Source organism: Mauremys mutica, chromosome 13, assembly GCF_020497125.1.
Source record: "Mauremys mutica isolate MM-2020 ecotype Southern chromosome 13, ASM2049712v1, whole genome shotgun sequence".
Taxonomy (NCBI): Eukaryota; Metazoa; Chordata; order Testudines; family Geoemydidae; genus Mauremys; species Mauremys mutica.
The window spans coordinates 41,928,580-41,945,068 of record NC_059084.1 but is presented as its reverse complement, the minus strand read 5'-3'; the positions used below and the strand labels follow the sequence as shown (position 1 = coordinate 41,945,068).

Sequence of the window (16,489 nt, the reverse complement as noted above, 5' to 3'; positions counted from 1 at the left end):
AAATCCAGCTCAATGAAATGGGCTGTGAAGTGCTGTTCTATTCTGCCATTTGTTTATGTATCAATGACACCTACTTTTCAACCAATCCCATCCTTCAGCTCACATCATCTCCACTCTCTTCAGCATCTGTTGAGGTTACTGACCAAAAACGAGATGGAGAGAGCGAAGCTAAGGAAGTTTGAGAGAGATTCTCCTCTCTCTTGTGTGTCATCAACCAAAATTTCTATTGGGATTGATTATTATGTCAATGGGGTTACACAGATTTGGCTGACGGCAGAATATGTGTAGACAATGGGGTCGAATATGTGTCAGAATTTCAGACCAGGATGCTCAGCAATTTCTGAAAATCAAGCTCCTTTATGGTTTCTTAAGTCAACCAGCTAAATTTGACAAAATCAAAATCACCATCTACTTTGGCAAATCTTGGCCAATAACATTACACTAGAAAGAGAGAACACATCCTGATGTACATATCCCATGTTTAATGTCCAGGGTTGGAAACTAGTGAAAAACATCTTCGATTTGCAAACCTATCACTTATGGGGCTCAATTCACCACTGCCCATTCCACTCAAGTCATTGTAGTTGCTCTGGGGAAAAGCTAGAGTAAATATGAATGGAAACCCAAACCAATGTGAATGAATTTATTCTTGTGGGACTTTCTAATTACCCGGAACATACATTTTTCCTCTTCCTGGTGTTTTTAGTTATTTACCTAATTACTGTGGTAGGGAACATGATCATTATGCTGGTGATAAGGGCTCACCTCCACACCCCCATGTACTTCTTCCTGTCTCATTTGTCCTTTGTTGATATCTGTTATTCCGCAGCCATTATCCCTAAGATGTTGGTGAATTCCCTAGCAAAGCACAAAACCATTTCTGTCAATGGCTGCCTTGCCCAGATGTTCTTCATCCTGCTCTCAGCTGGTACTGAAGTTTTTCTGCTCTCGGCAATGGCTTATGACCGATACGCTGCCATATGTCACCCATTGCATTATGTGGGGACCATGAACAAACGAGTGAGCAAACAGTTGGTGGGTGGTTCCTGGATAATGGGGCTCTTGTATTCACTGGTTAACACTGTCCCTGTGTTAAAGTTACACTTCTGTGTGCCCAATGAAATCAGGCATTTCAGCTGTGAGCTCCCTCCGCTATTACAACTGTCTTGTACTGGGACCTTCACCAATAAAATAGCTCTTCTTTCTTCTGCTGTGATATTTGGTTTCAGCTCCTTCCTCTTCACCCTGGTCTCCTACATTCACATAATCTCCACTATACTCCGAATATGCTCCATGGAGGGAAGACGTAAAGCCTTCTCTGCATGCAGCTCCCACCTCATTGTGGTGGTTTTATTGTTTGTGACAGCTCTTTCCCAGTACATGAAACCTAGCTCAGTTGATTCCCTGTTTCTAGATGAACTCTTCTCCATCCAGTACAGCATCTTGACCCCGATGTTGAACCCCATCATCTACAGCTTGAAAAATAAAGATGTGAAAACTGCTCTGACAAGAACACTAGGGAAAATTCAAGTTTCTCATGCAATGTAACCATTTCTAGGTTTTATCTTTTTTCAATAAAATTATAATATAAATCGAAGAATTGTGCGGACTGCACTATCTAGATATTTTGAGTTCTTTCAACTTGTTGACACTGATACACAATTGGCAATCAATTTAGTCTAGATCAGGGATCAGCAACCTTTGGCATGCGGCCCATCAGGAAAATCTGCTGGCAGCCTGGAATGGTTTGTTTACCTGCAGCATCCTCAGATTCAGCCAATCGCAGCTCCCACTGGCCACGGTTCGCCTTTCAAGGCCAATGGGGGCTGTGGGAAGTGGCACAGGCCCAGGGATGTGCTGGCCACTGCTTCCTTCAGTCCCCATTGGCCTGGAACAGCGAACTATGGCCAGTGGGAGCTGCGATTGGCCGAATCTGTGGCCACTACAGGTAAAAAACTATCCCAGCCCGCCAGTGGATGTCCCTGATAGGCCGCATGTTAAAGGTTGCTTATCCCTGGTCTAGATAAAAGCACACATGTAAACAGTTTATAGAGCCAAAATGTTAGGTGCCATAAACAGGTGTATCTCAGTTGGCTTCAACTGAACTATTTCAATTGACACCAGCTGAGGACCTGGCTCATTATGTTGATATCCATCCTTGATTTATTTCTACTTAAAGCAATGTAAGCTTTCAGGTTTGAGTAGCATTAAATTTGAAAATCAATGCGCAAAGAATCCCAACACTAAGGATTTAGACTGAACTTAAATTGGCATTGAGTATAGTTCGAGCTAATGCATGCTAGGTAAACCCAAATTTTCACTTGATTTTTAGCCTAGCCACAACTCCATGAGATAAATCAGACTACATGATTTTGCCGTGTATCTTTGAACATTAAGTTCAAAGTTAGATCAGTTATAATGATTATGTTTTTCTCTAGGGTCTTAACCTTAAGACATCCTTCCTAAAGGGCCTAAGGGAATTAGGTGCTGAAATGGGGCCCTGGATGTTACGTGAAGAAAGCAGGTGTTAGGAGTATTAGCAATGATAATGTAGTATTCAGGCCTGTATGTCTGCTTATATTTTGGGTCTTTTTACCCATTTGACATTTGATATTTTTATATCCTTAAAGCACTTATATCCTGGTGAACAAAGAATAAAGACACCGTGTGTTACATCTGCCCACAAAAAGATGGGGTGAAAAGAGATAAGAGATAGAGCTTCAGTGTTGCTGGGTAGAGCGGGAGTTCAATATATGAGTGTACACTAGAAGGACAGTCCTGCCTCAATTCCTCTTCCTAGATAAGATCAAGCAACCAGTCAGAACGGGTGAGGGGGTAGGATGGGGGTGGGGGAAGATATAAGAAACACTAAAAGCCAAAGAAATGCCTGTCCCTGACTGAAGCACAACCTCACTCCTTAACCCCGCATGGGATACAAAAGAGGTGCCATATACATTAATGGATTCAGAGATTCCGAGGTCAGAAGGGACCATTGTGATCACCTAGTCATCCTGGAGAGCATAGGCCATAGAACTTCTCCACAATAATTCTTAGAACAGATCTTTTAGAAAAAAATCCCATCTTGATTTAAAAATTCCCCTTGATGGAGAATCCACCATGACCTTTTGTAATTGCTACAGTGGTTAATTACTTTGTTAAATCTTACACCTTATTTCCAGTCTGAATTTGTCTAGCTTCAACTTCCAGCCACTGGATCATGTTAGACCTTTCTCTGCTAGATGGAATAGCCCATTATTAAATATGTGTTCTCCATGTAGATACTTATAGACTGTAACCAACTCATCCCTTAACTTTCTCTTTCTTAAACTGAATAGACTGACCTCCTCAAGTCTATCTCTATAAGGCATATTTTATGATGCTTTAATCATTTTCAGGGCTCTTCTCTGAACCTTTTCCAATTTATCAACATCCTTCTTGAATTGTGAACACCAGCAACGGACACAGTTTTCCAGCAGCATACTTAGATACATTCTTATGCTTTGTCCAGTTAGGGCCTGATCCAACTCTCAGAAAAGCTAATGAAATTATTTCCTTTGAGCTATGAATGGCCTGTTGTATGACAGGCTTGAAGCATAGTTTATTGAGATAGAGTTTTGTCTAGTAAGTAGAATCCGGAAGACCTAAGTTCTACTCCTGGGTTCTGGTTCTGCCACAGACCTCCTATCCAGTCACTTCCTCTCTCTGCATCTGTTTCCCCTCTCAATCTTTGTCTATCTTGTCTATCTAGATTAGTGTGGGATAGAGATTGTCTTTTCCTATGTGTTTGTCCAACTGTTCTCAACTGGGGCTTCTAGACACAACTGAAATGTATGTAATTAGGGACCATGTCCTATTATATATTTGTACAGTGCCCAGCACAATGGGAGCCTGATTCTGATGAAGATGTTTTGGCAATCTCATAGTGCAAAGAATAAGAGTTGAAGTAAGAGAGAGGAGAACCAGTCTCTCCATATACAGACTTCAAGGCTTTCAGGATTGGGCCCAAATGTTGGTCTCTTTTCTCAGTTACTTGGATTGGAGTCCAGCTTAGACTCTGATTTGTATCAATGAAAGTAAGCGTGAGTGCAGACAAAAATGTTGTTGTTTAAAATTTTGCCCATATATATTAATAAAGGAAGAATTGCTAAGGGAAGGACTCTGCAGTTCAGAAGATAATTGTTAGCCTGGACTGTTCAGTGGGGACTAAGTGAGTTAGCCACCTTCAAGAATCCCAGCCTCTATGTCCCTTCAGGGCACCAATGGTAGCAGTGTTCTCTAGCAATTATCCTGGAGGCACATGCACCCAGATTCACAAAGGGACTTAGGTGCCAACATCCCAGTTTTAGGCAATACTGCAAGCCATGAAACCCCACATGGCTGCTGCCCCATTTTGTAGGTGCCTAAACTAACTCAGCACCTACATTTTTGATGTGAAAGTCCCCTAGATACTTTAGTTTCTGCTTCTGAGCATGCACACTGCTGCATCAAGTAGACACCTGGACTCCAATCTCATGCTTAAGCCCCAGCATGCTGCACACGCCTATCTGGCCTGTGGGTCCCAGTCTGGTAACACACCTAACTCCACACAAAATAGCTGGGGGGACAGGAAAGACATAACCATAACCTTCTTCATACCGTTTAGTCCAGTGATTAGGCAACTCACCCAAGATGTTGGCTATTCCAGTTGAATTCCCCATTTGGCCTGAAGAGAAGACATTTGAATAAGGGTTCCCTGCCTCTCGGCTGAGTGTTCTACCCACTGGGCTCTGGAATACCTGGATGTGGATATCTTCGAATTTCTCTTGTTAAAACTCTTCCACATTGGAGATATTATTAAATATGTATTGAGCCAGAGAGATGGTGGGAATGATCCTATGGTCCAGTGCTGTATAGCCAACATGAATGTCATTGCCCTGCTGATCTTAATCTACTCAGCAATTGTTGTGTATATGGTTGTCATGGTTTTTGTTCCTATGGCAACTGACTTAGATTATTAGGGGATAGCTCGGCCAGCTTCGGCCGGCTGAGTTAGCTCTGTGTCTGTAAATAAAATGGTAGTTTTGTTAGCTGTCTGCTCTCTGGCCTCAAGTGATTTCTTCCTAAACCTGCTGCCCCCAAGGATATAACAAGTGGCGACGATGGAGGGGATCCTGGTGCTGCTCCAGTAACAGAAGGAAGTAGAAGTCAAGGTAAAGAACAAACAAAGAAAAATACTGCTTGTTTGCACTGACTGTGAAAGTGAAACCAAAAAGCATGGCTACTCTGACCAGGCCACTTGAACCTTTTGATGAGAATATAGAGCAGTGGCATGTGTATACTGAGTGTTTTGAGCTTTTTGTTATTGCAAATGACACTACAGAAGCGAAGAAGGTGCCAATATTCTTAAGTGTTGTAGGGGCTAAAACCTACTCCCTGCTACGCAGCTTACTACACCCTGTTAAGCCTGAGACTAAATCTTACAGTAACATTGTGGAAATCCTGGGGTCCCATTTTTCCCCAAAGCCACTGGTAATTGCTGAAAGATATAGGTTCCACAAAAGAGACCAAAAGGAAGATGAAACAGTTGTACAATTTGTAACAATTTTAAAAAAGCTAGCAGAACACTGTGAATTTAAAGAGATGTTAAATGATGCCCTGTGTGACAGGTTAGTGTGTGGCCTGTACAGTGAAGCTATACGGAATTGCCTACTGACAGAAGCTCAGCTTACCTTACAGAAGGCTGTTGATATTGCTGTCTCCATGGAACTGGCTACAAGGGAGGCGCAATACATCGGTGCATCCCCTAGGGTGCAAAAAGTGTCACAAGAACCAACCCACAAAACGGTGCAAAGTCAAGAATGTTACCGCTGTGGTAAGCCAGGTCACCAGGCATCAGAATGCTGGTGTAAGGACCTAGTGTGTCGACACTGTGGCAAAAAGGGACACATTGAGTGTGCCTGTAAACAAAAGAAAAAGAGGCCTGTGGTCTGGCTGACAAAAAGAGGAACCCGGCATACCCTAGAGCAGACCCAGGATGATCAAGGTGACACCTCATCGCAAGAGGAAGTGCCACTGCATGTTTTGTCTTTGGCAGTGGGCTCACATGAATACTGGGTAACCCCGTTGTTGGATGGCAAACCTATATGCATGGAACTGGACACCGGTGCAGCCGTCTCGCTGGTCTCCGAGACTGGCTACAGCATCTTCCGCTTAAGGCAACAAAAACTGTTCTGAAGACGTATACGGGAGAAGCTGTGCCCATGTTGGGCACTATTGATGTTAAGGTGGAGCTCAATGGACAGGCGGCTAAATTGCCACTTAATGGGTACGACTTGGCTTGGGAAGATTCAACTGAACTGGGCAGAAGTGCACCGGATGACTAAAGAAGATACCAGTCTAACCCCTATACTAAGGAAACATGCTGCTGTTTTTGGAGATGATTTGGGAAGTATGAAAGGAATCACTGTGACATTGAACATTAAACCTGACTGTCCACCAAAATATCTGAAAGCCCGAACTGTGCCATATGCCATCAGGCCAAAAGTTGAAGCAGACCTGGAGCGCCTGGTCACCAATGGAGTCCTAATACCAGTTACCTATAGCTCATGGGCCACTCCTATCGTTCCAATAGTGAAGAAAGATGGCTCTCTCTGGATTTGCGGTGATTTTAAAGTCACTGTCAACCCAGTGTTGTGTGCAGAGCAATACCCGCTTCCCTGCATCGATGACCTCTTCGCAGGCCTGGCTGGGGGACAAAAGTTCAGTAAGATTGATCTGAGTCAAGCATATTTACAGATGCACGTCGATGAAAAGTCCCAAGAGCTGTTGACTATTGTGACTCATAAGGGGCTATATCGATACTGTCGCCTACCCTTTGGAATAACATCTGCTCCCGCCCTGTTCCAGAGGGCTATGGACCAGATCTTGTGTGGCTTGTCAGGAGTTCAGTGCTATCTGGATGATATCCTGGTCACTGGAAGAAATGAAGAGGATCACTTAAAGAATTTAGAGGCTACCCTACAAAGACTGGAAGAGTATGGCCTACAAGTTCGCAAAGACAAGTGTGAATTCTTCAAGCCCTCTGTTGAATATTTGGGACACATAATTGATTCTGCAGGTCTTCATAAGGCCCCTGCAAAAGTTAAAGCTATTGTGGACACTCCTCCACCTCGAAATGTAAGCCAGGTGCACTCGTTTCTAGGACTACTGAACTATTATGGAAAGTTCATCTCACAGTTAGCCACACTGCTAAAACCACTTCATGAGCTCCTTGGGCAGAACAAGGCCTGGAAGTGGACTGAAGCCTGTGATGTTGCATTTAACAAAGCTAAGGATGCGTTGCTAAATTCTGAAATTCTAACGCACTTTGATCCATCCTTACCACTACAATTGGCCTGCGATGCCTCCCCTTATGGAGTGGGAGCAGTCGTGTCACACATTATGCCTTCGGGAGAAGAGAGACCTATTGCTTTTGCGTCACGCACTCTAAGCAAAGCAGAAACTAACTACGCCCAAATCGAACGTGAGGCATTAGGAATTGTTTTTGGAATTCGGAAGTTTCATCAGTACCTGTTTGGGCGAAAGTTTACTCTTCTCACAGACCATCGACCTCTGACGTCAATTTTTGGACCCTACACAGGCATTCCCCCATTAGCTGCTAGTCGTATGCAACGTTGGGCATTGTTACTTTCAGCACACACATATGAAATCAAATATCGGAAATCCACTCTGCATGGCAATGCAGATGGCCTCTCAAGGTTGCCTTTGCCGGTCAAACATCAAGATAGTGCCCAAAAGGAAATCTTCTACTTTGAACAGGTAGAGAATACACCCATGACTGCTACTCAGATAAAGAAGGCAACTCGCGTTGACCCAGTATTGTCCCAAGTTATGGACCTGGTGATGCATGGAAAATCTCGACAAACCTCTCCGGTTTCACCCAACCTTGTTACCTACATGTCCAGGAGGACGGAGTTATCAATCCAATCTGGTTGTTTGTTGTGGGGGAGACGTGTCATTATTCCACCACCACTGAGATCACAGGTGTTAGAACAGCTCCATTCCGGTCACTGTGTAATAGTACGCATGAAGGAAATTGCACGAAGCTATTTTTGGTGGCCTGAATTGGACAGTGCTATTGAAGAGAAGGCAAAAGCTTGTATGTCATGTCAGGGTGTGAGAAATGCACCCCAGTGGGCACCCCTACACCCATGGGACTGGCCTGAAAACCTGTGGCAAAGTATTCACTTTGACTTTGCTGGCCCTCTTGAAGGAAGCATGTTCTTGGTGGCAATAGATGTCCATTCTAAATGGCCAGAAGTCTCTATAATACAGTCCACTACTGCAGAGAGTACTATCCAAAAACTATGAGGACTCTTTAGTCGTTTTGGTCTGCCAGAACAACTTTTGAGCGACAACGGACCGCAGTTCGTCTCTCAGGAGTTTCAAAATTTTATGAAGGCAAATGGGATAGACCACATCACGTCAGCACCATATCATCCGTCCACCAACAGATTAGCTGAAAGATTTGTGCAGACAATGAAAAACGCTTTGAAATCAGCAAGGGGACAACACTCAATTTAAAAGCGTCTGGATACCTTCTTACTTTCCTACAGTAACACACCTCATGCTACGACCCAGATATCCCCGGCCTTTCTAATGATGGGATGACAGCTGCGCATTTGCTTTGATCTGCTGAAACCTTCTGAACCCCGACAAACTGTGCAACATCAGCAGCAATATCAAGTCATCAGATGGGCACCCAGAGCAAAAGACCAAACCTTTAGCCCGGGACAGCCAGTTTTGGCTCAGAATTATACTTCCAGAGCTAAATGGGTCCCGGCCACAGTCATCACTCAAACAGGACCTGTTTCCTAAACAGTCCGGACTGCAGAGAATCTTACCTGGTGGTGACATGTAGATCAGCTGTTGCCAGGTCATGCCAGTCCTCAGGACACATCTGCAGTTGAGGGGTCTGACTTCACCTCTTCTGGTGAGGCACCGAATCACGAGTCACCTGTTCCTGACTGTTCTCCTCCATTACTGCCGGCGGCTGAGATACCCCTTTGCCCAGCACGAGCTGATACCACCTCCTCACCCGTTCGTGCTGCGGACCCTGAGCCCATGATACTTTCGGGTGCAACAACACCAGAAGTTCGCCGTAATCCACCTAGAGACAGAAGGCCTCCTCATCGGCTGGATCTTTAGCTAGGGCGAACCCATGGTTATGGGGCAAAATAATCCCCAGGGTTTAGCCGGGAATGGAGGCAGTCTACCCTCCTTCTCTAGTCTAGTGTGTGTTTTATTTAGGGGATGTTCTTATTAGGGGGGGAGGAATATGTTGTGTATTTGGTTGTCATGGTTTTTGTTCCTATGGCAACTGAGTTAGATTATTAAACTGTAAATAAAATGGTAGTTTTGTTAGCTGTCTGCTCTCTGGCCTCAAGTGATTTCTTCCTAAACCGACTGCCCCCAAGGATATAACAGCAATCTAACCTATTGACACTGAACACTCATCTTTATGTTAGGAGTCCCAGATCCCATTTTATATTGTATATGGTAAAGAGTTTAGGCTAGGGTTTTCAGAGGAGCCTAAGGGAGTTAGGCACCCAACAGCCATTGAATTTCAATCAGAATTGAGCCTTTAGCTTCATTAGTTACTTTGGAAAACCACAGCCTAAATAATTAATGTAAATAACATGAAGCAAAGGTCAGAACTTTATTTAGTATCTTCCTCAATTAACTTTGTATATTCATAGATTTAAAGCCAGAAAGAACCATTATGATCATCTTCTCTTATCTGCAGCATAACAGGGACCCAGTCATTCCTGTCCCAAGCTTAATAACGTCTGCATGATAAAAGTGACCTCTTAACCTTCTCTTTAGTAAAATAAATAGATTAGGTTTCTTTAGTGTCTTGTTATAATACTAGTTTTCCAGACCTGAGTTCATTCTGGTAGCTCTTTTCTGAAGCTAGTTGACACCCAAGGAAGATCTGTCCCTTATTGTACACAAACATATGTGGCATTAAGTGTTGGTGAATTAGTGACACAGATTGTTAGGCAGAGTAAACTTCAGGGATCAAATCCTAAAGGTAATAGAATGCTACACCATCCATTCTGCTGGTATAAATGAGTACTCTTTGATTAAAATAAAAGAAGGCTCTTATTCATCTCGATAAAGATTAGATCTCTCTGTCAGATCTACATCCATTCATGTCCCTTTGTATTTACCAGCATTTGCCTATTCAGAGTTAGGCTAATTTGATGTGCTTTTTTTAGGGATAGAAGGTCTTGTCACCTGCATGTGTACAAAAACTGTATGTCAGTTTGAAATCCTCACATGATCTGCAATCGGCAAAAAGACCTCAGGTGAGTTTAGTTTCTTTAACATCTGTGTAATCTATTGCTTCTGTTTGTTTGTTTGTTTTTTTAAGAGATGTGAATGTTCCTGCCTTGTGTTTTCTCTGTCATTCATGCCTGTGCAAGGTGAGGGCAAATTGTGTGAGAGGTTATTCCATTCGGATCCAGCAGCATTATACACCCACTCTGCACTCATGCTCTGCTGATATTGGGCACCTCAGGCTCCAAGTACCTAGCTTCATACACAGGTCTCACTCACTTCTGCTAGATTCACTAGTGCTCAGCTACTCTGAAAATCAGACTCACAGAACACCAAGCTGGGCACCATGCACTTGTGAATAGTTATAAATTTGGGCCAATGCCATTGGGTTAATAGATCCTTAGTGAACCTCCCTGCACTGGGAATACATTTTGTCCATTCATATCTAAATCTCTGCTTATTGTGTGGTTTCCCAGACTTCCTGCACTCAGCCTGCCACTTTTAGGTGCATATATCCCATCTCAGGGATCACCAGATGAATGCCAGCTGTGGTCATAAGAGGCATCCATGCTGATTTCCCCTCAGTCTAAAAGAGAGATGGGGTTTTGGCAGGGCATTCGCTGCGAGAACTTCAAGACCTTAGAACTTGCTCTCACCTTGGTCCAAAAGACCACAAATTTTGAGACCATCCAGGCATGTTCATGGACACTGGTTTGACATGTGATGAAGATATGGAGAGGCAGAGAGGTTGCTGGCTGGCTGACTTCCCGTTGAAAGGATCATTTGATGCTGCTAAGGTTTTACTGTAGTATTAATGATCCCTTAGGGTAGCTGTTGAAAATCCCACTAGGCTCCTAAATGTGTTGAAAAATGTAGTCTTTAGGCCCTTGGATAGGTGTTCTTCTTGTGTAAATCTAAATCAATGAATTAATCAATAGCTCTGATCAACCCTAGTATCCCATTATCTAGCCCTCCCTGGGAAATTATTTTATACTGCCAGGAAAAGAGCTCTGTTGGCTCCCCTGATTTCAATAGGATTTGGAGACATTTGCAGCATCTAGTACCTTGTAAGAAAGGCTGGAGGTCAAGCCAACTAGAATCTTAGCTTTCCCTTACATGAGAGGTCACCTACACCCAAAGATGACACTATCTTGGCAGCTGATTGGAGCTACTGCTCCCCTGAAGGTTTCTGCCTGGAGTCACACATGCAGAGAGCTGGCAAGAAGGAAGCCAAGCAGTGGAACATGAGCTAAGATAAAGATATTTGATAGTGCTATTTCCTTGCTTTGGCACAGATCAGTTAATTATCAAGAGAAATGATCTGGTGTCATGGATGGGATTATCAAAGGGTGCTAAAGGCTTTAGGAGCACAACTTCCTTTGACCTTCAGTGGGAGTTGGGCACCTATCTCCCTTCTGCTTGCCCACTTCCCCAAATTCCTTCCTTTTTAGACATGCATCAGTTTCAGTCAGGGGCCCCAAAGCACTTGGAGCTCTAGCCAATAGCAGAATAATAGGGATTCAAGGTTGTTCCACTGAGGATTCTGCATTCTGATCTGCCGGCAAAAATATATTAGAATTAAAAAATAAGTTGTAGTTTCTCAGCTTTGGAGAAAAGCCACAAGGTATTATGAAGAAATAGATTTCTAGGCAGCCAGAATAGATTTCCAGAATAGATCAGACCAATAATCTATCATCTCCTCTCTGTGATATAGGCCAATAATCATGCCTCAGATGAAGGTGGGAGAAAATTTGAATTGTGTAATTATGAAAGAACTTGCACACGGGGAAAATTTAATGCTAATCTCCATGAGTCAGAGGTTTATATATACTCTGAAGAACAAAGGTTTCTGTATCTTCCAGTCTAGGTTCACTTATGATGTGAAGTATTTATTGGGCTTTTTTATATTTTTATTTTTTTAATTCTTATTGGCCCCTTATTCGTATAGTTGTCCAGTACCTTTCTGAATCTCTCTAGGCTCATTGATATCTTGTTGCAAGGAGTTCCAATGGTGAATCTGAATCACTGATATTAATTTTAACTCTCTCTGGCCCAATGACTATTTAAGTATTTATCCACAGTGGAATAGTTAGTAGGTCAGAGATATAGAGAGTGAGAATGACTCTGTAGAGCCATAGTTAGGGCATACATCTGTGTGCCTCTGTTCTAATTATTTATCCAGAGTGCAACAGCATCAAGAGGAGAGACTGGGGAAGGCCCACATCAGAATATTCCATAACCCACTGGTTAGAGAATTTTCCTGAAAGAAGGGAGACTTGTTGGAATTGTTTCTCCCCCTATGCCTGAGGAGGGACATGAACTAGGTCTTCCACATTCCAGATCAATGCTTTGACCTCTGGGCTAAAAGTTATAGGAAGGCTCGGAAGATTTAGATTTCTATGAGTAAATTTCAGTAAACATTGATTTCACCGTAGACACAAACTGATGAACCAGTATTTCCATCAATGGCAATTAAAATGTACAAATAGGCAAAGCAAGAAAAATGCTGCTTGAGAACTTAATAGAGTTTCATTTGAGGATATTTACTTTGTATATGTTGACATGTGATGTTGACCATTTGTGTTTTAACTATTCTAAAGATTTAACTCAGGGGCTCTCAAACTGGGGGTCAGGACCCCTCCAGGGGTCGTGAGGTTATTATGTGGGGAGTCGCGAGCTGTTAGCCTCCACCCCAAACCCTGTGTTGTCTCCAGCATTTATAATGGTGTTAAATATATTAAAAAGTGTGTTTAATTTATAAGGGGGGAGTCACACTCAGAGGTTTGCTGTGTGAAAGGGGTCACCAGTACAAACGTTTGAGAAGCACTGCTTTAACTTTTTGAATCTCAATATCTACTGTCATTAAATAATTATTGTCTGAGTCCACCATTTTCTGATGTCCCCATAATTCTCTTTGCAAATTTAAACAAAAATAAAAAATTCTGAGAAATGCTTAAAAATAAACATTGATATTATCCATCAAAAATATAAAAAATAGAAATTGCATACTGCCAAGCCGAGTTATAGGGTGAGCAGGCCACATGCCCCACCCCTCACATCCGGCTTTTGAATGGGACCGAATCCCATAAGCAGCCACTGAGCACACCTACAAAATCATCTCCCACATGCCCAGCTTTCTATGAGTTTTCCATGAGAAAATGCTGACGTTGAGGACAGTTATCAATTTTCTGTTATATTTCATATTGACGCTTCTGAATCAAAATTTAGGGTTTTTGATATTTCAACTTTCATATCAATTCAGGGTGAAAACAAATATTGGAATATTGGAATATGCCATGAGATGAAATCTCCATTTTCCAGCCAGCTCTATATTCACTACAGTGCTTGTGTTGAGGAAAGTACTCACAAATGTCAATATAAGCAGCAAAGAGTCCTGTGGCACCTTATAGACTAACAGGCGTATTGGAGCTTGAGCTTTCGTGTCAATATAGGTTCTCTAAAGCAGCTCTTAAGAGAGACAGAAGAATTCCCACCTCTTCACCAGGTCTCCCTATTTAGAGAACACCATTCCCTTAATTGTTCTGTGTAGTTCTCGCTGCATAGTGCGCCACTAGAGTTTGCTTCAGTTGTTTAATTTTCTGTCTTTGATTCCCATTGAATGTATGTATGTGTGTGCACATGTGTGCGTCTGCTGCCCCCATTGGAGGGGATGAGCCCTTTCCTGTCTGTGTGTGTGTGTGTGTGTGTGTGTGTGTACGTGTGCTGAATTTCCAGGAGAATGGTTTTGTGGCTATGGCACAGTTTCAGGTATCAGGAGACCTCAGTTCCCACTGCTGTTGAATGGACATTTCATGTAGAGCAACAAGGATGATGCAACGGCCTGTAGCTGTTGCCTAACAACATTTCCCTACAGAGTTAGTGCTGTAGTTTGTGTTTTTGAAAAAACACGAGATAATCACTTCTGCTCTTCTGGGGCTTTTTGGTAGTGAGAGATTCCATTTGTTTGTCTTTAAGATTCACTTCTACCATATCTGTGCTTGCTTCATCCCAAACGCTTACGGTCACATATCACTGGTGTATTTTATTTCTGTGTCAGAGAGTCACAGAGTTTAAGGACAAAAGGCACCTCTAGATTATCTCATCTGACCTCCTCTGTCTCACATTGTGTTGGGTTTCATCACACAGGCCCACAGAGCACTTTAGCCAGGCATCAAATTGAACGAAAAATAAAAATGTACCTGGTGGTCCCTGTACCAGACCACTGAAATGGAGGCACCTCTGGGATGCAGAATGTATAATGCCAAGCAACAGTATTAAACAGATGATTAAAGCAGGAAGGAACAAACACCTTATGCGAAATAGAAACTCTGTGAGTGCATGTATGTGTGTGTGACTTGTAGCCCATGAGGTGAGCATATAGCCATGCAATGATGATAGTTATATAGTATGTAAAGGATAAAGGAGTGAGGAACAGATAAGAGAAACACAAAAGATCTATAGGTCTAGACTTCTAAAAATTACTTAGACAGACAAGATGGGTGAGGTAATATCCATTATTGTTGGTGAGAGAAACAGAAGTTGGTCCAGGAAAAGATATTACCTCACCCACTTTGTCTCTCTAGTATCCTGGGACCCAGACAGCTACATCAGCATTGCACGCAAGAATAGCTTAAGCAATTAGCTTAAGTAGAAGGCCTTCTAGCCTGAACAGGAGCAGTTGCTCAATGAGTTGGCATAAGGAAGTAAACTGCAGACTCATAGACTTTAAGGTCAGAAGGGACCATTATGATCGTCTAGTCTGACCTCCTGCACAATGCAGGCCGCAGAATTCCACCTACCCACTCCTGTAATAAACCCCTAATCTATGTCTGAGTTTTTGAAATCCTCAAATTATGGTTTAAAGACTTCAAGGTGCAGAGAATCTTCCAGCAAGTGACCCGTGCCCCATGCTGCAGAGGAAGGCAAAAAAACCCAGGGCCTCTGCCAATCTGCCCTGGAGGAAAATTCTTTCCCGACCCCAAATATGGTGATCAGCTAAACCCTAATTTCAAGTCTAAACTTCCTGATGGCCAGTTTATATCTATTTGTTCTTGTGTCCGCATTGGTACTAAGCTTAAATAATTCCTCTTCCTCCCTAGTATTTATCCCTCTGATATATTTATAGAGAGCAATCATGTCTCCCCTCAGCCTTCTTTTGGATAGGCTAAACAAGCCAAGCTCTTTGAGTCTCCCTTCATAAGACAGTTTTAAGTCACAAAACATCACAAGGCTCTGTTTATAGTTTTGTCATAATGATGAGTGTTGCAAACAGCAGATAGGTAACCACAAGGGAATGGGAAGCCCTGCTCAATGTGTGTGTGTGCGTGTGTGTGTGTGTCTGCCACCCCCTGCTGGAGGGAATGAGCCATGCTCAATTTGTGTGTGCACATGCCCCTGCTGTCTCCTCCTCTTGTGAACAGCCCCAAGGACTTGTTGATGACAACAGGTGGTCAGGAAAAATCCTTAATTTACAGATCATCCAAAAGATATAACTTCCACCAGAAACAGCGCCCCTTTCACTGGGATGGGTTCTTGTGGGTCATCACCAACTCCAAGGGGAGAGCGCCCCCTGCTGATCCACCCTACTCCCTCCCTGCAGCATAGGGCCCCCGAGCACCATTCTGGGGCACTGTGGTAAGCAGCCATTCTTATGGGAGCAGGTCCACTGCTGAGCATCTCACCCAACTCCTTGCAGCACAGGGCCACGTGGTGCCTGGCTCAGGCTCAGGAGATCAGCATAGACCAAGAGAAAACAGTGCCCCCTGAAGTGAGACCCCCCACTGAGCAATTTGCATTGTGTCATCCCTTGGATCTATGCTGGAGCACTGGGGTTAGTACTGACCCACAGAGGAGAATGTCTCTTAATGAGTCCTCCACCCTATTCTTCTCAGCACAGTGACCCCTATTGGTGAACTGGGACATTAGGATCAATCAACCTGAGAAAATCCTACAGAGTCTGTCCCTGCAGCTCAGGGCCCCCTAGTACCACACTGGGCACTGCTAGAAGCACTGAATAAGGGGGAAGAGTGTCTCAAATTGAGCATCCCACCCCACTCGCAGTACCACAGTCCCCACTATGGCCATGCTGGAGTAATGGGGTCAACACTGTCTAAGAAATGAGAGTGCTCCCAGCCCATCACCCCACTCCCTGAAGCACACTACTGCCTAG

The 16,489-nt window shown here is 43.4% G+C and overlaps 1 protein-coding gene across 1 annotated transcript; it reads left to right on the top strand.

Annotated features, from left to right (window-relative positions):
* Positions 1–735: 735 nt before the first annotated feature.
* On the top strand, positions 736–1,548 carry LOC123347361 (olfactory receptor 5V1-like). The gene has a single exon (XM_044984775.1). It carries the CDS (start codon positions 736–738, stop codon positions 1,546–1,548), a length of 813 nt encoding a protein of 270 aa, XP_044840710.1.
* The last annotated feature ends 14,941 nt before the right edge of the window (positions 1,549–16,489 follow it).